At 43.4% G+C, this 24,075-nt stretch overlaps 1 protein-coding gene across 6 annotated transcripts in view; it reads left to right on the top strand.

Moving 5' to 3' along the window:
- Positions 1 to 24,075, top strand: part of inpp4b (inositol polyphosphate-4-phosphatase type II B) — a 150,296-nt gene that overhangs the window by 91,929 nt on the left and 34,292 nt on the right. For all 6 annotated transcript variants that reach the window (XM_062564552.1, XM_037472885.2, XM_037472886.2 and 3 more), the window contains 3 exons: positions 14,569 to 14,680; positions 16,934 to 17,003; positions 20,007 to 20,154. In XM_062564552.1, coding sequence (XP_062420536.1) covers positions 14,621 to 14,680; positions 16,934 to 17,003; positions 20,007 to 20,154 — 278 coding nt within the window. In that variant the 5' untranslated portion in view covers positions 14,569 to 14,620. The remainder of the gene's footprint in view (positions 1 to 14,568; positions 14,681 to 16,933; positions 17,004 to 20,006; positions 20,155 to 24,075) is intronic.

Here is a 24,075-nt window from a genome sequence, read left to right as displayed (position 1 = left end):
TGTGTGTTTCCTCAAGGCTAAATAAAAGCCTGACTCCGGAGTCCCACCATTATGCATCCTCACACAAGAACTGACAGAACAACTCAGGAATCAAACTAAGATGAGTTGGGAAAAAAAACGTACATGTTCCAACGGCAGCTTCCGGAATGTTGCGGTATCCGCCGGGGTTGTTAATCTGTTGTGTTAGCGTGCGGCACTACTACAGCACTCCCATCTCTGTTTCTGTTGTAAATGAGGATCAGGTAACAAAATGAATGCAATGAAAAGGATAACATGTCTATGCTATGTGTGATTGTTAAAACAGGAGCACCCTTTTTGCTGTACGGAGCGATCATGTGCCCTCCACTTTAAGTCAGTCAAGTGACGGTGTGAAAGTCAAAAGAAAAAGAAGCAATAACAAGAGCTGTGTGTATATATTTACTTCCTATTCCTTCTTATCTTCTTACATAAGAGCACTAGTCCTTAAAGACAGAAGACCAAAGATATAAGTGGTGAATTTTTTCAAGATTAGTGGTTGGCCTTTTGAAGGACGCATTGATAGAAGCAACAGATAAGCACTTCCCCTGGTGGTGTGTCCTCCTTATGAAGTGCTGGACTCATGACTTGTGTCTATCAAGAAATGGCCTCCGAGGTCTGACAAGCGTGAAATGATGTGTGGTAGCTCTTTGGCGAGAGGATTTACTGTCAACATGTGCATGAATTTCACAATTAGGAAATAGCTGTGGCCTGGTTTGGATAAACTGAGTTCTTTGCATTCACAAAGAAGGAGATATTGCTTTTACGTGCCTTTTACTACATGCTGTTTTCACTGTTAAAAACAAATGAAAAACGTGTTTTTAATTAATAGTCTTATGCCCCTCATCCAATCTACGAGTGGTGTTAAATATTTTTGCTAGATATTTGTTGGACTGTGAGAGGCACCATTACAGTTATAATGAAACCTTTTACTCATTCAATTCCAGTTCTTATCCCCTCCTTTGTAAAAAAAATATTTTATCATTAACATTCATCTTATTATTTAATTTATTTGTGCTTGCGCTGGTGAGTTATAACTATTCCATATGCACCTTTCAGCTGTGGAAAATATAAACCTACTCCAGTCTCAAATAGGAGGACTGGACTTTCTGCTGCTGACCCCCGTGGTCAGATGTCGAGGGAACGTGGCCATGGCTGGTGGCAGCATTCAGGAAGGTCTTCCTTGCCTTTCCCCGGTATTAAGCCTTACGCAGTGCTTTTAACCTCAACCGAGTTAACTAGGCAACTGATTCAATTATTATTCCAAGAACTAACCTCAACCTGCACACCTTCACCACCCCACATAAATTTCTTATTAATAGCTGTCCAATTTAAACGGCTTTAACATAATTCAGGTGCAGAAAGACAGTCTTACATTTACTTAAAGAAGATAATCACACAGGGGTCAGGACTCGTACTTCAGCTTGCTACAGCCATGGCTGCCACTGCATTGGACACGCTCTACCAACCTGATGATTTGGTTTAACTCAACAACAGTGCATTCCAACATATATTTCATCATCCGGCGTGTGTTTGCATACAGAGTGCAGCAAGTAACTGATCTCTATTTCTCCAGTTTATGTTGTACAACCAAATGTCCGTTTCTCTTCACACTCCTATTTGTGTCTGAAAATATTCCCCTTGGGCAATTTTTTCTACTCTTATTGTTTTGCTTTTCATTTCCTGTAGGTGATCCCATGTCACGAGGTATAATTGCGTTTCCCATGATTGACTCTATGAGCTGCATGAAGAGTAGTAACACCGCGCTGAACCCCTGTGTGTTTGCACATTTGTTTTTTTTTGTATGCAAACTGGCATGCAGGTGTTGTTCTTTTGTTGAACAGCAGAGAAGTGTCACTTTACTCCCCTGTTGTCACACTATTTTGGGTGCTTTTTGTCATTGAGTAGTTTTTTTTTAACAAAAAGTCATCCTATAATATTTGGAATTCTACCAATGCTTTTTAACAACAAGTTTTTTTGAAAACGCCAAAAGTTTGCTTCAGTATTCACAGGTTGCTGTTATTATTACTAGTTACTTACTAGTGTTCTCCACCTACACATACTAGAGGCTACACGATCAGCTAGCAGTATCGGCTGTCCAGAAAATGGCTCTGAGGTAATATCTGAAGGAAAGAAAAGGAAAGTGGGAGGAAAACTATACTAAGTCATCGTGGCCTGAGGATCTGCTGCCGGTGTTGCAGCTCAATGTGTCAATCCAATCTTGTTGATTTAATATGCTGTCTCTGTTGTTGGTTCATCCGCTGGGAACGCACTGGAGTAGAGGAGCGTGTGCAGTTCACTCCGGGCCGTGTGACCTGTGGACGGGCCCGTGATTCACGGTGCAAAATTAGTTCCGCTGGCCGAGCAGCTCGGACGCTGCGGCACTGACGCGGACGAGACGGCCATTCTTTGAGCGCGTTGAGGGACGGATGCTTCATTTTGTCTCCAGTGTTCTAATCCCCACCTGGTGAGTTGTTGCAAGAAGACCGTTGGTTTGAGTTTTCTTTGCTCGGCAGAGGGATCGAGGGGCCGCTTTACTCCCCGCGAGGCTCCTTTCTGTGTGAATCTGAAAACCAATATGACTTTGACCGACTTCTCTTTATACTCGCCAGATTAACGTCGGTGCTGGGCATATGTGGAGAGGAAATTGGTGTTTGACCAACGGCAGTGTGCGTATGTGACTTCAGCTTTTGCTTTGACCCTTTTCGGTGGAGTTGGCGTTTGCCACCTCTGAGCTCATTCTTTTTCTCCCATCGATTCTTTCTTGGTTTCGGCTCCTCTCTCAGGTTGTACGCCCGCCTCCTTGTGGCACTCGTTAGGGTTGGTTTTTGATTCCTTTAAGGCATGACGAGTTTGATTCGGGTCACTTTGAATGAGTGAATGTCAGATTGATGGACTCAGTCCCAGTCTTGGCTTTTAGAGGCACCATAAGCCCTTGAAGAGAGGTTAAGGAAATGCCATCTTCCACAAGTACTCACACAAGCAAAAGGAATCAGAATCAACAGCATTCAAACAAAAGCAGTGCCGAATGCACACAAGATACAACAGGAGAGAAGGCTGGATTTAGAATTGAGTAGTTTCTTTGAAAACTGTATACTCCTAATTCATCAAATTAAGAAAACTGGTTTTAACAAAATGTTATTCATGTTGTTATGACGTTTTGTAGTCATTTCAAGCTCGCCTTATGACTCTTCTGTAAGTTAAGAGTGGAATGAGCGTCAACCCTGTGGTCACTTGTTATTTTTATCCAAAAAATAATACACTTAACAAATTTGTTTCCTGTGCAATTTAGACTGTTGGATGAGAATATGTTCAACACTAGGGTTGCTAAAACCATATAATATTTTCTTCTGTAGTCCTTCATTTGTTTTTGTTATTTCTATCAGTTATCACAATTAACCCTCCTGCACACCAAACAGGCCGTCCCATAGTGCAGCATATCAGCTGCTCGGAGCGTGTATTAAATCTCTCGCGGTGTGTTTTATGGATTCAGAGTCCTTGCCGGATTCCCTCGTGGCCATTATTCACACAGAACGACGCAGCTGTTGTACCTAGATGTGGTCCCACGTCGTAGCTGGGTGACGCATCACAAAACCATCAGAACCGTTTCTTTACTATGCAGTAACTAATCACAATCATATCCATGTCATACAACCATATAAATATGGGGTTCTCAATTGTCTGCTTTTTGCAAACACAAATGCATACTTCACATAATCCGTACCATTTACTGTAGTGTTTGTATTTAAGCGTTAGGGCTAATGATAGCAATGTAACATGGATTTTCTGCTTCTTTGGTTTGTTCTCAAATTGTCATTTGTTCTCGATTTTGTTGCTTTTTATTTCAATCTCAAGTGAGAAATACATTTGCATACATTTGCAAGTTTTTTCCTCCCCTCTCGTAAGCTCTGTAGACGTTTCTTACTGAATAAGCTGAAAATAGTGCTGTACCTGCTTCCTCCTCCGGGGTGGAGTTTGGCTCTGCAGGCACGCACATTTCTAAATCTAGCACGGTTAAAACGGGGACAAGGGACAAGCAACACAACCGCTGTGCAACAGGAGCTGGAAGGATGTCAGCGCTGCAGAGGTCCCTCAATAATGCATGCTATGTATACACATTGGTGGAAAGATTATTATCTCCAAAAAAAGGGGGGAGGTGAGCCTCCCTCACCCAACCACAGATAAATATAGTGTTGTATGAATGGGAGAATAGGTAGTATGAAAATGTGCATACAATGTACAGAAGTGTATTCGCTTGCACATTATGTATATAGGGTCAAGGCGTGTGTGTGCCAAATTACTGACACACTTTCCAGTGCTGAACGCTTTGCGTTCATTTTCTTGCCCTCTCGGTATCCGGCTGTAGTTCCCCTTTTGCTCTCCTTGTTATCTGTAAAACTTCATGCTCTCAGTAGGAGAGGCACTCCGTGACCCAGTTCTGCTGCACAGTTTGAGATTTGATTTTGATATGAATTTGTGCGCTTGTGTGTATGTGTGTGTGCGTGTGTCCGTGGGTGCGTGTGCATCAGAGGTTTACCATAGCAAGGCTACATTAACTCAGACCAGTGCCTCTGCTGCCTGGCTTCATGGCTTATTCATCCCCTCCCTTCGGATAGACTGTCTCTGTGACTTCTCTGTCCCGCCACAGACCGTTTAGCCCGCTATCATGATAATAAGATCTTACCACCCCGGAGCCCCCACTATCGCCCTGTCCCAATTCTCACGCTTAGCCAGAGAGAGCCACCTCTCTGTGACTCTGTATCCCTGCGATTTTGTATCTCCGCCCGAACCTGAAAGACCAAATATCCGATGCAGTTATCCTGAAGAAAACAAGTGTGTGTATGGGATTTTGTGTACTTGTATTTGTCTTTTTAAACACTCACATAGTGCAGACGTTACCCCCCCCCCCCCCCCCCTCCCACCCTTTGGGATGGGTGGTCCCTTTAGTAAGTAGGTTTTGTTGAGGTAAGGTTTGGTTTGGTGGAAGGTTGTGGTTAGGCTTGTGGTGGTTATGGTTGCATAAGTCACAAAAACCCTTCAGAGGAATCCTAAATGTAAATATTGTAAACGGCATGACGTTAAAATGCCAGATGGTGATCCAATGAGTGTTGTGTGCATATGAGTGCGTTTCCCAAACGTAAAGCAGTCTTGCTAATTACACAACTCTGCAGAGTGACTCTTCTTCCCCCCCGTGTGACAGCCACACACACTCACATATGTCACCAGTGTTTATTGCGTAATCGTAAGCTGCTCAATTTAAAGCAGAGCAGTATTGAAAACAATGAAATAGGGAGGGTAATTACTGAATACGTGAACATATTTACTCATGGTGTTTCCATGTTATCCATGAATATACCACATGTACTGTAGCAGTACAGCAGACCAAGGCACACTTAAAGGCTGTGTCTTTCCAGTGGATGGCTGGTGGGAACAGTTTAATCTGTAGTTTACACATTGAAGAGGCTCCTGGAAGCAGGTTTGCGTGCACGTCTGTGTTCCTGTGAGAGATGGGCCTCGTTGAATAAAATGTGTTTAATGCGGATAGACATTCACATCGCTTTGCATGCATGCAAGCCCGCACACAAGGATGACCACGCACACATTTCTCTGCATGCAGGATACATGTATAGATCTATCTATATGTGTACTGCAGGCAGAGAAACTCTGTGTTTGTGTGCAATCAATACTAAAAAATACTTATTTTCCGCACCGTTTTTCTGCATATTCTGTGCGTTCCCCGAGGCATCAGAGCTCATGGGCAGAATATGAAAATGTTAAAAGTCGGACCATGCAGCACCATGGAATCAAAATTCAACTCTGAGAGGAGAATAGGGGCAAAAAGCATATTACACTGACTAGCTTTCTTAATTACGTGCTGTGGCTAATTTAAATTCAGTAAAACCTTCTGTTAACCTAATTTCAAACCCGGTAAGATCTATTAGTCCGGTCCAATCATTCATTGCTTCCCATAGCTCCCTTTGCAGCATGAAACATATAGGTCGAAGGGATGTGAAAATGAGATGTGTTATGAGCCAACAATGGGGAGATAGATTCCATAAATTAGGCCCAACGTGGGGCTGAGGCATGCTGGGGGCACAGCTCATGCCAAGTCCTTGTCTAAAAGATGAGAAGATGATAATGAGGACAGAACCGGGGCCGAGGTGTATAAATTCATGTCTTACAGGTTTCTGTTTTTCTTGTGCCATTGTCTGTTTTTGCTCTGAGATTAAATTGTTGTGTGCCATCATTCAAACACCCAGCTGGAACGATGAAACGGAGCAATGCAATCTTTCCTTTTGCTTTGATTCAAATATGTGCACCGGAGAAGGTGAGGTCAATCATAATATCCTGGCTAGCTTGCTATTTAATATCATCCCTAATAATGCAATGCGGTGTCCATTTGTTGGCATATAATGGCGTCAAAGGTTTTTTATTTCTTGTAGGGGTGCATTGCTGAACAACAGGCTGCTTCTATATTACCATGCATGTCGATAGCAAACATGAACAAGCATGAGCGTTTTTTCCCACATGTATTATTCTTGTGATTTTCTTTTTTATATGTGCGTGTATGATACCCCCATTGATCCCTTTAGGGTACAAGACAGCTTTAAAGCCCATTTTGGCTTATTTTCACACCCAATTTTTTCCCATTTGGTATCATGGGATTATACATGGAGCTCAAGGTATAAATTATACAATAATTAACTCATTTGAACACAACTTTTATTCCATACCACTAATATGTGCGGTATATCACGGCGGAAATAAGTTCACAGACAAAGAAAAGGTTCATTCTCATGGCGTATTTGTCTTGGTGTTCCGCTAACCTCGGGAAATTTCCAGAGTCTCCGGCTCGCTTTCCAGCATCTCAACAAACAGAATAACTCTCTCCCTTTGGATTTGTTGTTGTCCAATCACACAGGCTGCATATCCACTGTGACATGTATCCCCCACAACCATAACAAGAGGCCCATGTTGACTCATAGTGTTGACACTGTTTGGAGTAAACTTAGAGTTGGGCTGCACCGCGGGGAAATGTTGCTTGGGTGCATTCCTATTATGTTGTTCACCTGCATTTACATAAATGGTCACTTAGGTTCTGTTCCGTGTGTGTGTGTGTGTGTGTAAGCAAAAGAGCACACACACACACACACACACACACACACACACACACACACACATAGAAACAGCCCAGGGGATGGCATTAGTGATGTGGCCAAATCCTCCATTAAAATGCCTTCATGTTTTTCTACTGAAGGCCATCTTTGTCTTTGTTGGAACTGAGATTCTTCATGTAAGGTTAAATCTGTATTGTGACGCCAAAACCCAGTAAAAGTATTCTGCACCGAGGTATTCCGTCTTACTTGTGTACCCGGGGTTTATTCTTTTGTTGGACTCTCCTGGAGAAAAAAGAGAACAATTCAACAGTGGGAGAAAAAAAAAAGAAAGAATCCTTACTAAAGCTTTGGCTTCTTTTGATTTTTCTTCTTGTGTCCAGGAAAGGTGGAAGCACAGAGGTCATGTTATTACTCTTGCAGTGCACATACATCCACCATTACTTTGAAGTTAAAATTCCTAAACGGCTCGGTGTGTTATTTTAAATAGGAAGACGCATGTTGACGATGCACAACAGCAGCAGCCTGAGCGGGAGCAGCATGCCAGCTGCCTGTACCAAAGACGGGGTCTGTGCTGCCTTTAAAAGGCTTTCCTTAGCAGAGGTGGGCTGAACTTTTTTATTGTGTTTTTTAAAGTGACTTAACCTCCCGAAAGCTGAAAACTCCAGTGCTGCTGGAGCGTGTAATTTGCTGCGTTTCAAGTGCTCTCACAGCAGCAGTGTCTTTACGCCGTTATTTTACTGAAGGAAAAAGACTTGGCCTCTGCATTAGCAACGGGGGAGCAAAGTTGTAACATTTTGACTCACAATGTAAACTTAAGAAATTAAAAGAATTCCTTCCAGCCGTTTCAGGCAGCTCTGAAGAAGCGTTTCTGAGGTGGGGAGCGAGCCCCTTTGGGCTTAGATCAAGCTCTGCGGACCTTTTGTATTTGCAGAAATATATGCTGGGGGAAATGAGGAAAAGCATATTTTGGGCCTCTTTAAATTGATAGCTACCCACTACTTAACCTCACCTTCTCACCCGACAAGCCAATCTCCAGAGCTATCACTCTGCTCCCTCCTCATTTCTTCATCGATGCACACGAGACGCAGCGGCAGCCAGAGGTGAATGGAGTAAGTGGAGCTGCCAAGAAGAGCGGAGGGAACCATGTCCAAGCAGGGACACGGCAATAAGGGCTGCTAAAGGCTAATAAAGGCCGCATAAGCCTTTGTTTCTCCACCTCTCCAGAGTTTACTCCTCATCATGTTTGTGTACGTCTGCAAAGTAGTGCTGGAAGCAGGAATTTCATGAGCTTGAAGCTGGAAAATGCTGGCGGGCCATTTAGCTATTTGAAATAATCGAGAGAAATGACCTTCAAACACTTGAGGCTCGGCAACAGAGAATACAATACGTCGACATTTGAATTTGATCGATGCTCCCCATTCAGCTCACAACAAAGCTGCTGTGGTTGAGCCCGAGTCCATGCACGTGCAGATGGACGGATGAACATCTGGCCGAGCCCGACAAGCCACTGTACACTCGATGTCATGGCCTTTAGCTCCTCCCTCTTCAGAGTTTCTTTACAGAACCGGAGAAAAGTTAACAGTGGCAGCGTCACCATCAGCCTACACGCTGCAGTCCTGCTCTCCGGACACGAGCCACCGCACTACTGCCCTCCAAAGCAAACCACCGGTAAACACAATCCTCCTTCCTCTCCAGCGCACAGACACAGACGGACACGGAGGTTGTTTGCATGAAGCATCCCCTTCAATCCCAGGATGGAGGTCGTGTGGGGAAACGCACACACGGGCTTGTTAGTGGCTCCTTCGCGGAGGGATTCCCCCGGTGGCTTCGGTTCGGTCAGGTTCCCCCGGGATCGTGGCGGCAGAGCACCGCGACGCGGCCCCCGTCGCCGCTTTGCAGGTAACAGTCGCACGCCACGGCTCAAGTCTTTGTAGGTGGAATTTGTGGCCTCTGGCTGAGCCAGGCCTGGCTGTGTCCCTCTCTCTCCGGTCTTTGATGCCAACCACCACAAGAGTGTTCCCAAGCCTCGCTTTGGTCTATTAAGACACACGACTCGAAAGCCTGAATAATTACCTTGAATTATGCCTCGATCGTTAACTCATCAAGCCAAGTTTTACCATCTTTAAATGAGAAAATGAAAGATCACCTGTAGCCCTCCAGTAAGCTCACGCCCGATGCTGTTGGTCGACTTCTTACTCAACCGCAATTACAGAACAAAACCTGCAGTTTGACAGAGATGAAAGGAGGCTGTTTTTTTTCTTCTCTGCTCTTTTACAGTTTGTCGAAAAATAATTATGGAGCCCTGGTGACTCTGGGCGCTCTCTCTGTTTCTGACTCATTACTCGTCTTTTCTAGTTTGTCCCAAATCTTCTGCATCGGTCAAACCCATTTTTGCTCCTTGTCTCGCAATGCCGCCACTCAGATGTTGATTGGGTGGTGATCATACTTCATACTTAGAATACACACAGCTGGATGCGATGGAGTTGAGATCAAGACCTTTTGACACTTCTCGTCTTTACTGGGACACTGTGCTGTAAACACATTAAAATCGTGATTTAGTGCTAATAAGAACCGTTGGCGTGTGTATAAAACTGTCTTGATCCTCAGCCAATAACTCACCATGGCAGATTTCCATTAAAAACCTGAGCTTAGACAAACACGTAAACCCACGGTTCTGCTTTCATCATCTCAGTAACACTTCAAAGACGAGACCATTTCTTTCAACCAAGTATTTCAGTAGTTTAGGCTTCTATAACTTTGCTCTCCCCTCTCCTAGCAGACTCACACTGTCAACCTGTTGCTATCAGAAATGGTTTTAAGGTTTTATTGATCAAGTTACGCCCTAACTTACCTATCAAATATTGGCCTGTAACACTGCGCCCTTAATCTCAATATTTTTCCTTATTTGGCACAAAGCAAAGAGTTGTTCACTGTGCTCTTGATTTTGTGCCAAAACACCAGTACCCCTTATTATATATTCTGGGTGGTTAAATAAAAAAAACATCGTTGAGCAGTTCCAACAGGACACACGGTAATTTATGGTATATTGAAACTAGGATTAGTGAGTTGCTTTGAGAAGATTACAGAAATATGGACCTCTAATACGCACAAAATCGTACAAATACATGCTTAGAGTTGGCCGTCATAGCACATACAGTCATACTTTTGGGACGCTGGGGTTTTGATAGGTGTCTATAAGAAGGTGGTCCACACAACAGGCGAGGAGGTGAGGTTTCTTGACCTCAACCGCAATCACTTCCTGACACAACAGCAGATGTTCATCTTAATCTCAATGGATGATGTGATTTTATCTTCTTCATTTGGACATGCAATAGCTTCTGCTCCCAGTTCCAAATGGAATATCCATGCAACGTGTTTCTTTGTGTGTACGGTACAACATCCATTTAGATTCATATCTGTGAAGATTACTCTGGCTGGTAAATAAATGTAACGATTGATGAGGGATTTTCTCAGTTCTTTTTTCCTGCCTCAACAGCTTTCTCATCACCTTCTTTGTCCCGACGTTACTAAAACTCTGCATAAATGCATAAGCTGTGCACACAGCAGTCATCGACCACATAGTTTTGAGCGCCAGCCAGAATTAATGTGATTAGTTGAAAAAATGTCTCTGTTCTGCATAGTTTTTCCACCTTGCTTTGTCTGTGAAAACAGATTATCCCAGACTGCTTCTGACACTGGTTAAGCACGAACATAAAAGCAAATGTAGTGTGAAGACACTTCTCCTCATGCAAGAATACAGAAGTGTGTGTGATGGGACTGGAAAATATGTGACGCGTTAAAACAAATCTATAAGTAGGCATCCTGGCCCGACATAGTTCCTATTCTGATTACTGCAGATGTATTACAGCAGACAAAATGGTTTTCATTTTACATACATTTACATAAATGTTCATGTTGTAGAGATTAATCACACGGGTGTATTCTGGATAAATCTGCTAGTTTTTGCTTGGAAATGTTATCCTCCCTCAGCCTTTCATGCACACTGCCAATGAAATGTACTTGGTTTCCATACCAAACATCCTTTTTTTTTTTATTTCCGGAACTTAAATACCAACTATAAACATACACACAGTGTGTGCTGAGTTCAGGCTTCCCTGGTGCTTCTGTCCGGCTCTGTGTAAACGAGGCCTCCAGTGTCGACTATTGATGGAGTCCGTCCTTCAGTCGCAAAATGTAGCGAGTGCTGCTGAGTCACTCCTGGTTCTCGCTCATTTGACCCTAATATAACGTTACGATTGTCCCTGTCGCTTGTAAAGCTGGCATTCCCCGCTGTTACAGTACGATGCTCTAACATGTGTCCGCAGTGAAAACTAGCCAGCGCTAAATTTAGCCCACCCGTCCAGTTTTATATAGGTCAAGAATCCCATCCACCTCCAACGCTGCAGCGTGCATGTTGCCTGTGTAAGATCCTCACCACTCCCATTCAGCAGGGAGAGTACACTTTTAAGGGATCTTAAAAGACTAAAGTGCAGAAATTACAATATATTCTTTCTAGTTTGGTAGCATATATTAAGTTTACTACAGTCGAACAAAAAAAGCCCTTGTAAAGGTAAAACTTGTTGCTGTTTAGTGGTTGTCGTGTTACCCCCCCCCCTCACAGGCATGTGTCCGTCCTTTGGCTATAGTCGAGTGAGTAGTGAGTAATCCCTTCGTTAGAACCATGAGGCAGCAGAAACAGCATTTATTTGGTCACTTTTTCTCTTGTATTTTTTATTGGATGGGTTTATTTGGTCTTTGAGTCAACTTGCCAACGTGCTCTGTTCCAAGCAAAACCAAGTATTGGCTTGTATTTATAGGGAACACACAAACACTGACATAATAACAACAACCCTCACCATCTCTGTCCCGTCTTATATTTAAAGTAGAATCAGAAAATACTGGATGCTGCAACTGATGCAATGGAAAAAACAACAAAAACAAAGGTCATCGTTTTTTTTCTGCACACACCTACTCTGTGTCCCGATCATCCTTCAAACCACTCAGACTGGGTTAATGATTTCAAGAAGTGTGACGGTTCAAGTCTAAATAATAACAAGAATAATCAGTGTCAATTTTAAGCCAAAATGAACAGACATTTTCTTCAAGGGCCTGGGATTATCCGTTTCTCATTTGAATGAATAATGCACTCAGCCTCATTGAAAGAGTTGCCATATCTTTCCAGAACTTTAAAAAAAAATGATGAGTTTCACATTTTTTTTTGTCTGTTTTAAATAGATTTGCCAGAAGGACAATTTTAGAAGGACAAAATTGTTTTACGGTGATTCGTGGCTTATCAAAATATTCATTGTTTCTAAATATGGCTACAAATAAACACAATGTCTTGCTGAGAAGTAAATGTAAGATTTTTTTCACAAAGTAGGATACGATTTAATGCAAATGATTTATTGTTTGAGCAGTTGCTTCATGGTACCGTGTAAAAGCATTTAATGCACAAGTCTCATACATCAGGAGTCCTCCATCATTGGAAAATGCGTTTGTAAATTGCAAATGTAACTTATAACTGCTAATTATGTTTTTAATTGTGTCAAATTTAACGTTATTTTTGTCACTTCATCAAATCTGTAACTTTCGTCATAAAAGATACCTTGGGCCAATTAGATAATAAAAAAAATCTACAGATCTGTTTCCTTGCCAACATGAACAGACGGAACGAGATGGTTGGAGGAGGAGGGGCAGTGGGAGGGAGAGGTGGGTTCAGACGTGGTTCTTCTTCTTCCACAGCTCTTGCCAGAACCTTCAAAGTGGATTCAGGGTCACTTAGTATGCATTCATAAAGACTTTACTTTTCAAAATAAGAAAGTCTTGTGTCACTGCAGATCAGTCAATCTGTCACAAAGTTAACATCTCTGCCCTTTTCTTTGCCTGATTTTTTTTTAGCAGAATTTATTAAATAAACCAGCAATGCGGCAATGTCATCGCTAGGATGAGCGTTTTTTATTTCCTCGCCGAAAAAGAATGTGATAGATTTATTTGAACAGGTGATGAGTTTCAGCTTTGGCGCCATCTCAAAAGAATAACAATATATCTCTCTAAGGCATATATCAATTATCTCAAAGCAATTCTAACAAAGTCTCCTCCGTCTGCTTTAAATGGGGAGTTTCATTAGTCAATTGAAGCGGGGCAATCCAAAGAGTAGAGGGCCGCTTTAACCCCGAAGGTTTGCACAGGGGTGAATATCACCGACTTTGATGTTAATCTCCATTTCCTCGATGATGTGCAGGCCACTGTCAGGACAAACTGTTTGTTCAAAGTCAGGGTGACTTTCTTTTACCGCGCTCAAGTCCTCTGTTGCACAGAAAAACAGAGCGAGAGAGCGAGAGAGGGAGGGGGGGGGGGACCTGATGAGGAGAAAGATGAGTGGGGGAGTAAACGCTGCGACAGGTGTCTGGCGAGAGACAATGATTAGATTTATAAACCAAGCAATGTTATTTTGTGTGCTCGGGGACTTCAGTGAGACATTAAGCGCTAACCGAAGCACCAAGCCGTCCCACCGCAGAGACCCTCGCTGCCCTCTTTTTTTTTTTCCCTCCTTGGAAAACCCAGGCCTGCTGTCTCGTTTTCCCCCACATTCCTCCTATAGCCTCTCGGCTCGACATCTCCTCTCCCCTCTCCTCTCTCCCCCCCCCCCCCCCCCCGGGCGCGATTATATTTACTCCCTCGCGTCTGACCCAAGATGGATCGCCCTTGAAAGCCTCCTTTCTGCTTCCATCACCTTCCTCGTGTTTCCTCCTCCTCCTCAGTCAGGGGTGTGTCATCCCAGTCTCTGCAGACCACTGGCTGGCACATAATTCATTGTGCAATTCACTCCCAGCTGCAGTGGAACTGAGCGCGTTAGAGACGGGGGTCTCCTAAGGGGATGAGACTTGTGCGATGCCCGGGGACCATTTTTCTTTGTTTGAGAGCATCTGTCATGCTGTCGATACTACAGGTTTTCTATCAGCTCCCTTATTATGGCGCCATGATTGGGAACGTGATTATTCGGGCTCCCCGAAATAAAAAAGTCAATTCTGTGTCTGTCAGGGCACACGGCCAGGGTTTGTCAGATGGCCATTTGAACAATGATACAAAATAATTCCTGCCTCTTCCCCCTTTCAGCGTACGGCTGCAGCAGGGTCCGCTTTTTTCCGCTCGCACACTCCTCTGCGAAATCTGTCAGGAAAAAAAAAAAGAAATCGCCGCAGCACAAGCATCCGTCTCCTGATTCCAGCTTAAAAACTTCACAACCTGTTTGAGGCTCAAAATAAGCTCATTAGGTGTGGAGAGTTTGGGCGCGCAAACGTGGAAATGAATATCATTCAGGCCCGCGGAGGCGTGGAGGAGAGCGTCGTTTCACAGAACAGACATTTTGCTCAACAGATTAGTGTAGCGCAATGTGAATACCTCTCTCCCTCCCTCCCTCCCTCCCTCCCACCAGGTCCTCTGATGGCGCGTGTGCAGCGGGAGCAGTGGTGGTGAGTCGTCTGAAGATGGGGGAGATGCAGGAGGTCGACGTGGACCACATCACCACCGACATACCGTCACACAAGGTAGAAAAGACACGAGGCAGGAGTCCCTGTGCGGGCCTAGCGGTAATGCTGGGATTAGACTGGCACTGCTCAAGCCCTCCAATGAGATTAAATACACTTCAGTAAGCCCTAATGGGGATTTGGAGGGTGTGTGTGTGTGTGTGTGTGTGTGTGTGTGTGTGTGTGTGTGTGTGTGTGTGTGTGTGTGTGTGTGTGTGTGTGTGTGTGTGTGTGTGTGTGTGTGTGTGTGTGTGTGTGTGTGTGTGTGTGTGTGTGTGTGTGTGTGTGTGTGTGGCGAGTGTGAGTCCAGCCCCGCAGCCCGCCTTCATCTGACCAGGTGGCAGATGCTTCCCGACATTCCCGGGGTTCTTCCCGTTGCACCCCCCCCACCCATCTCATCTCCGGTCTAATCTCATACAATACAGACCGATTAGCTCGGCTCTGAGGGGACTTACCTCGTCAGTGGAGAGAAAGCGGGTGAAATGGTGTTCTCCTTCGGAGACAGAGGAGGAGCCTGACATCCCGATGGGGTGCCACTACACCCGGAATGAAGTTGTATGTACACTGATTTCACTACATTTCCTGTACATTCCTGATGTTTGACAGGTTGCTGCAGAGACAGCTATCAAACGAGCTTTAATGATGCTTCTTATCTGCAAAGAGGAACATTCAGATTTTCTCTCACCACAGCGAAGCTCTGCAAGGCATATTTGTAGTCCTTGACTGCTTTTGATGCGTTGTTTTGTGTGGTTGTGTGGGGGTAGAACTGTGTGTGTGTGTGTGTGTGTTTGCATGAATCACTGTCTTATATAATTGACCGAGGGCTTCTACATGGCTCACTGGCTTTCGGATGTGCCAACCCCTGTTGCTGGTGCAGGGAGGTTCCCGGCTAGGCTCCAGAGTGTCTCTGACAATCTGCCCACGTCGCCTTGATGAATGTGTCGCCTAGTGCGCACGTGTGCGTGTGTGTTGTCACTTTACATCTCCCCTTCTGTGTTGTTACTTGTAGAAGATGAGGGGAGAATAGGATCGGATAAGGAGGGGTCCGTTGAGACTCAAAACTCAATTGTGGGGAAGTTTGTGTTCAATTGCCTTAGTTGTGTGTAGGCCTCACTGCCTCAATTGCTTGTGTGTTGTGGTTTGAGGGCCTTGTTTGATATTTTTGCCGCTGCCACTCATGAACATCCCGCTGAACCCTCCAAAATCAGCTGAAACAAGAAAGTGGTCAACCTCGATCTCATCTCTTTACATATTTTAGTCATGAAAGAGCCATTCAACACATGCTGCCTACAATTACAATGGGACTCCTTTTCACATCTGCGGCTCATTGTTAATACGTTTCATAATCTGAGTCCGTAAATGAAGCCTTACTAAAAGGTCCAGATTGTTTCTGTCTGTATTTTTCAAGGGACACGGTGTATTTTTGAGTTTGTGTGAGCATAGGTGCTGTTTGTCTCTATTATTCAGGATCAGTTTTGAAGCTAGAAGAGACGATGGATCGTTCCCTGCGGTCATTGGAGTCCTTTTGTGGGGACGGGTTGGGCTGTCTGCCCGTGCTAAAAGGTTCATCAGACGGGGCCGAGCTCATCAACAGCAACAGTGACAAAAAAAATGTTAGTTGTCACTGTTGCTGTTGATGAGGAGTCCCACACTGAACGCATCCAGAGGCTTCAGTGGTTTTTAGTATCAGAGATTGTAACCAGGCGTCAAACTCTGAATCCGTCGAGCGATGCCATTGTTATATCTTAAGTATCTTAAAATGTGCCTTCTCTCTACTGACAGTAGCAGGGGTCAGTTGGCAAAAAGAAGTCAGAAAAGGTGACTTTACTTCTCACTGTATTTATTAAGTCGGTAGACATTGTGAGCATTCTCAGCTATCCTTATTAATGACACATGGCGACGGCAAAATCGCCGTTCTCAACTAATCTATACAAGCTTGTATAGAGTCAAACAAAAGCCAAGACAAGTACTATTTCATACACTAACCCAGGGGTGTCAAACTCTTTTCAGGTTCGGGCCAGAGGCTGCCCGGTTCGACCAAACCGGGCCACTGTCAATCGGTTCGACTGACGACGCCCCGGCGGGCCGGATATAGCCGCGAGTTTCACATATGTGAATTAAGCACAACGTGGGCCACATAAAATGACGTGGCTTGAGTTTGACACTTTTTGCTAGTTTGCACTAACCCATCCATGCATCATATCTGCAGTCATGATGAAAGTCAAGAGATGAATATGGTTATTATTTGAATATTTTCTGTTTCTCTCCTGCCAGTGTCCTTTGGTTTGTGAGTCTGCTTCCCCCGCCGGCATTGACCATGAAAATAACCCGCTGACAGGTCCAGGTATGTTTTTCACCTTAAACTAATTAGTTAGTTAGTCATTTTACTTTTCATTGTGGAATGAAGTGGCAATCGAAGAAAAATGGGTTCTAGAATTTCCTTTTTTTAATTCTTTTTTTTCTTTGTGCACTTGGAATAAAATAAATGTAATGAGCTCAAAGGAAAAAATGAATTCAATCACCTGGATTTTGAAATTCGGCATTGATCTTGTTAAATTGATACGGGACTTTTTCTATTACCAAGATCTCTGGGATTCCATATTTGAGTAAATCAATTGTATTATATTTCCTGGGCAGTGAGAATGAAGAGTGCGAGACACTGAGGTATTGGTTCTTTGTGGACTAATTGAAGACAAGCTAGACTAGATGTCATGCTGGCTGAGTGAGTTAAACACAGAAAGTAGACGAAAACAAAGAAAATGAAACACATGTAGACAGAAAAGTGGTGGATTTGACGTGGTCCCATTTTTGGCTGTTTTGAAACTTCACAGCTTTTTTTTTGGAGGACACTTTTCACGCCATGCGTTTGTTTGCTCAACATACACACTCTCTCTCTTTTATCCAGTTCCAACCCCCATCCTAAGCTTCCCAGCAGCCCCCTTCCTGTTGTCACGGTGTCATTGTCGCTCACTGTTTCTACGGAGAATAGCCGGTGAACTGAATCCATGTTTGTAGGTGCACATCTGCAGCCCATCGAAACAATATCCCTCCTGCAGACCCCCGCAAGATTACGTCATGCAATTTAGTCTTCCACTTCTATTACCTTTCAAAATGTGCATGCAGAGAGCAGGGAGAGCGGGGAGCCCACACACAGCGGGCATAGGAAGTCATTTTCTTAAGAGGTGTGGGGAAAGGAAAATGGAAGCACCTGATTGGTGGTCAGATTAGTGTGGTGGCAGCGAGGAGTTCGGGGGTTATCTGCCTCTCTGGCGGATGTGGAAGTGGGCAACTGTCGCTCCTCCGATTAAGGTCGTGACTTCACCCCGTTTTTCTCCGCGTGGCCCTCGTTCCCCATTTATATTCGTGATCCATTTCACTTTCTCTAATCCCCTTGACAACAATGTCTGAATATCCCATTTAATTTAGTTGCAGTTATGAATCCTCTCCGGGGTTATTCTAGGCTTAACCTTAATCATCGTTAATTTTCACATCCACTTCAGCCACATAGAAAAATAATAATAAGCCTCTAGACAGCATTTGGCTAATGTATATGGTCCTTGAGAGAAACTCTCATTTTTATTTACCTTTCTTTATATTTTAATGGTATTTTGATGCTGAAAATGTATTTCGTAGTACCCAAAGATATGTGCTGAAGAGTGTTAAGACATACTTGGCAAAGAGGGTCCGAAGGGTCTTAAGATGTCCCATGGTGCTTTATTTCATCAGCATTGCTGTGTGAACTCATGAACCGCATAGTTTCCACCTTTTGAAAATATTGTGAACAGTGTTTCCCATTAATAACAGACCGTGGCAGCATTGACCCAATTTTTTTTAATCGCCACATTTTCATGTACCAAAAATATTTGGGGGGTGCCCGGGTGGGTTTTTTGCCCGGCGTAAATTCTCCTTGGTGTAACGGAGCGGCCGGCTCCAGTTCGGCTTGTAAAGGCCGCTGCATCAAAGTGGTTTGAAGCTTCAGCTACACAGCGCGTGACTAATTTGGCTTTGTCATCACCGCCGCTATCTACGGAACCGGGTGTTTATGATTCAATTGTTTACTGGAGCACAAGGAAAAGTTTGCATTTTACAATCTTAGCAGTGTTGGCAGACCAAAAATACACTTGCACCCAAAACAAAAGGTACTCATTATGCAGAATGGCCTATTTTAGAATGATATTCATAATTATTGTATCATTGGATTTTAATTATTGATTCAGTCCCTTAAATGTTTCACCTGCTTTTTACGGTACAAAATGGAAAACAGGCTCCACGCTCCTATTACTGTTTAACTGCACCTATTACCTCATGTATTGTGTATATATTACCTTTTGTTCTGTGGACTCCGGGACGACTGGTGGCTGCCATGGCATCTGCCAATGGGGACCCACTAAATTAAATATTAACAATCTCCGGCAATACCAGCCGTGCTGCATACCACTTACTCTCGTTTCCAGTCTGCGTAAACCTTTTTATTTCTCTGCCCAAGCCAGTTTTTGCTTGTCATCAAAATGTCTCTTAAAAAAATGAACCAATGTTTTCGAAACTCAATCGATGTGGTTGTTAAAACTTGACCGTTGCAACACTTCCCGACATTGCGTCATGTATGAATCGGCGTGTTCCGCATGAGCAGAAGCGGAAGCTCAAGCATTCCACCGGTGCCGTGCGCGGTTGACTCCCTAAAGGGAGATTGTCGAAGTTCTAACACCGGGTGCCTCAGCGCCAGCTTATTGAGGGACACCCTTTACGACTGCAGCCCTGCAAATGGAAGGAAAGGAGTGGTTGGAGGCAGGCGGCTTTCTCGCCCTTTGCTGCCAGCATGCAGATAAGAGCATTAGAGCTGTTTTTTCGTGTGCAGCCTTCGATTGATTCCATTAGTCACTCTGCAAAAATGACGAAGATGGGGCTGAATCTGAATAGTTTTTAATGGAGCTGGGTGTTGGAAGCAAAGTTCCAGTGAGTCCAATCGCTCTGAGCGACTGTTGTACAATAAACAAGCAATTAAAATGGAAATGGGATAAAACAGGATAAACTGGACAAGGTCTTACTATTTCAGTTGGTATTCTAGCCTGCTGTGCTGCCACTGAAGTAGAAAGAGAGAAGGAAAAAGGGCCTTCGAAAACACCTTATCTTTGGCAGACACAGTTATTGATTATTGAATTTAATTTGTCATACTTTGTGTGCCTCTTGAAGACTTTCTGTCTGCAGCTTCTCTGAGGGTTACTGTTGTCAAAGTTGGTTTAGATCTTACAATTACAAAAGTTTAAATTATTTTTGGAGAGATAGTGTTTCATTTTCTGCTTTTAAAAGGGTTCAATATGTGATTCTTCTCTCTTTCTCTCTCCCTCAGTATTCAAGAACCCGATATGCAAGGTGTACAGATTTCAAACAGAGGACAACAAGTGGATGCTCGTGCGAGAACAAATGGAGGAGTGCACGTTGTCCTTTAGCGTCCCAAAGCAGCTGCTCTCGCTGTACATTCAGGAAGACATGAGCAGGTTAGTCCCTCTGTCGCTGCCAGGTTTCCTGTTGCATCAGAAAGCCCGATTCCTTGTTTGCATCAACTAGTCAGCCAATGGAAGACACCAAAAGTTCAAAGTAAAACTCTGAGCAGGTGTTCCCTCATAATGTGTACAGTAAGTGTGTGTAGTTTCTAGATCATCGTTTCCGACCCAGTTCACCTTAAGTGATTGTTTAAAAGTTCCGCCCGTATTTGGAGAGGAGTGAATTATTCAGATCTATTAACACTTCAAACGCTGCTATGCCCATGCATCCAGAGCACGGCTAACACTGACTGTGTCAAACACACACTCACGCTGCTCCAGGTCCTTTCGTCGAGCATTACAAGGAGGCACTTTGAACATCCGGCCTCAGGTGCTGAACAGAACCAAAAACCTTAAAGTTATACTCCCAAAGATTTCCGTACTGGTTAATTCGGTGACAGAGGTGCAGGTTAATACTACAGGTCCCTTAATTATGGCGACAGCCAACACTCCTTGATCAGCCATTGTGTATAAATAGAGAGGCAACCGTGCATCCGTCAACACAGCCAAAGACAGGAAGCCCAGTTAATAATTGACCTTTTGACCGTCATGCTATGAGCAATTATGGTTTTAACTGTATGCCAGGCAGAGTGCACACAATGGCTGGTTAAGGTAAAGTGGATTACCTTGCTGAGGACCCTTCTATCTAACCGCTTACTGCGTCTTCTTCCTCTTTTTCTACTACTCCCCCTGCTACATTTGTAAAAAATATATATTTCAGAAAAGGTCTCTAAAAAAATGTATGTGCAAATCTCAATCAATCCAGAGCTCAGTAACATTAACCGCAATTAAAGTCCAGTCCAGTTGGCAGTCATAATGAGCATAATGTGTGGGAATGAGGACAGGTGGGTGATGTTTCACGACCCGTGATTAGATCCCGGTGTCCCTTCGTTCAGGCTCGACCAGCGTTTGTCAGGGCAGATCATTCCTCAACTGGCTTGTTGTCCCTGGCAACCCCTTCTCATATATACACACACGGCTTCAGGGGATTTAATTATTCCCTTTTTAAAACATTGAATTAAGAGGCAATACGATGGACCACAATAGGACCGCAATGCCATTTGAATTGTGCAAGCAATCACACGTATGATGATTGTCATTTTTTTAGAAATCGTTTTTACACACATTGCTTCTCTTTAGGACAAAAAGATGCAATCAGAGACTGACGAATCGGTGCTGGAAGAATAGCTTGATTTGTAATTACAGTGTGCACCTAAAGGGCCATGCTGAGTTCAAGGACACAACACAAGCTAAAACATACACTAAAGTGGGTTTTTTGAAAAATACACCAGCGCATACCTGCACATAGAAACAATCACACAGCCACGATTGACAGATGAACTAGACCAGTGTTTTTTTTATCAGTTTGCCTGTCTGACAGAAAGTCTCTTCACATTCCTACACCATGATGGCCACTTCCTGAGTACCCTACCTTACATTCTGCTTAAATAGAAGATGATCTACTTTGCAAACCCATCATTTAATCACACATACGTTAAGGGGACAATTATAGCATATTTATTAAAGGTCTTATCTGTACAATGCAGCCCGTGAGCACTCAGCAGGCTCCAAACCATGACTACCAAACACAACGTTGGTTCATTAACAGGCATGTGTACCGTATCTTCAGCTTGGTCGCTTAAGCGCCTCTCCTGTAATCCTCTTTAAATGTTTTCTTTCTCCACCGTGCCTCTCCGTTTAGGCGACTCTGTCAGCCAGCTCCACTCTGGCTCTTGCTCTTTTTAATGATTCAGTCAGTGCTGCAAAGTTGTGAGAGCAGCAGCAGCAGCAGCAGCAGCAGCAGCAGCGGCGGCGGGTGGTGGGCGGCTTAGCTTCCCTCACCACTCTGTGATAATCTCAGAAATGTCTTCCTTGCGCGTGTTCTCTTTGATGTCTACGATCACGTATGTGGGGCTGATTTCTCCTCTTTCCTCCAGTGGTGATGCCGTGACTCCTTGGGTTTCTGTGTGCGGTTACAAAGATAATTAATGTTAATTAATTAATCATTAATGATAATTAATGTATAATGAAGTGTCCGTTTTGTGGGTGTTGATTTAACCCAATTCATTGAGAGATTTTGTGTTTCTGAATAATGGGAAACAAATCACGCGCCCTTCTATTCCTGATAATAAATAGTGATATAGCACTGTGATATCAAGATCATACAGCTTCATCGTTTCCAATGGTTCCCTACTTTTAAACTCCATACTAATGTCATCAGGGCCTGTTGGACGGGTCGGTTTTCAGAACAAGCTGCATTCTTGTAAAAGGTTTTCTTTTTGTAGGTTTGATTGACCCCACACACAAAACCCTCCAACACTCTTAATGTCCCAATAACAAACCATTAAATACAGGTGCCTAAATGACAGGAAATGTATACTAACATTCATTCTGTTGTCCAACTTCATTGGAAACCTTTTTCTGCCTGACTTTAGTTCATTGGTTAATTTTCTAGTACCTCGCAATTTAGTCAAGATACTAAACTGTGTCAGCTAATATGTCTTTGAATCAAAACGCTTTGTTGTATTGAAGGTACATTGTTATTCTATCCCCTTCCTTCTTTCCTTCTACTGTACTTTTATCTGTCCACCCGTTTTTATTTACTGTACCTTAAGTCATAATGATTCTCCATGTGATCAGTCCTGTGTGTGCGTGCTCATGTCTGTCCACAGCTAATCTACATTATTTTCACAGTTTTATGGCTTCATGCTCAAGAACCTCAAGGCGCTGCAGTAACTCACCCAGTCTGAAAACACCTTTTATTGCCTGTTTGATATTGCCAGAGACAAAGTTATTCAGAGTCTCTTCATTTGGCCTCAACCTCATAGTCCACGAGCGGTGTCTAAAAAGTAGACTTGAAGCCTAACATAACACTTCAAGTTGCAGTTAAGCCTGCGAGACGCAGCTGAGGCTGAAGTCGTGTCCACGTAGACCGAAACCAGGGTGTTGCTTGTGAGAGACGTGATCGTTGCAGACACATTGATCTGAGATCAAATGCACCTTTGTAGTTATTTTTTTCCTTTCAAGGCCTTCTTCTTTCTCTCTTTCTACGGTTGGTGGAAGAACCAGAATGATATTGTTTGTTCAATGTGATTATTTGGAAAGTATTATCAGCCTCAAGAATATATAACAAAAATCTTCTTTCGACACTGTCGACACTCAAAAAATCACCCTGTGTGTGTATATATATATATATATATATATATATATATATATATATATAGTTTGTATTAGTATATGTATATACAAGTGTATATTTATGTACTGCATGTAGATATACATGCACACACTTTGTGACCCAAAGGTCACATGAGTCACACTGTGACATTTCATTACGTGCATATAGTTAATTATTCTACACTTGCTCTTATCGCGCCTCTTCCAAATGACACCTTTACTCCTTACAGACAATAGACCACTGATTTAGGAAGTGATAGCGTATCTCTATAACCACTGCCTTATCACCCTTATTTAGCAAGCAGATATGTTTCTCTATTATTTTACCGTATCACCTACTGGCTGAGATCGTCCACCCTGACCTCCCTCTCACACTTTGCTACTCAAAATAACAGATCTCAATTTGACACTGCGATCCACAATTAGCTGCGTCTGACAAGTATAGTTAGAGGTTAAGATCATTTTAAATGGTTGCAATCTGTGCATACTTAGGATCTATTACATATATTAATATAATATTTGCTACATAAAGTGAATTAAAGAACATTAACCCTTGATTTTTGACTGGCAGTGGGTATGCTGGATACAATTGCCCCATCCCATCACACCCCGTTCCCTTTATTCTTGGCTCTAGCCCTTCGTTTTGCACATTCACATTGCAGGGGTTTCCTGAGTCTGTTGTGATAGGGGCAAGAGCAA

The sequence above is a fragment of the Pungitius pungitius genome, chromosome 9 (assembly GCF_949316345.1).
Source record: "Pungitius pungitius chromosome 9, fPunPun2.1, whole genome shotgun sequence".
NCBI classification, from domain to species: Eukaryota; Metazoa; Chordata; class Actinopteri; order Perciformes; family Gasterosteidae; genus Pungitius; species Pungitius pungitius.
This window is presented reverse-complemented; position numbering and strand designations above follow the sequence as displayed.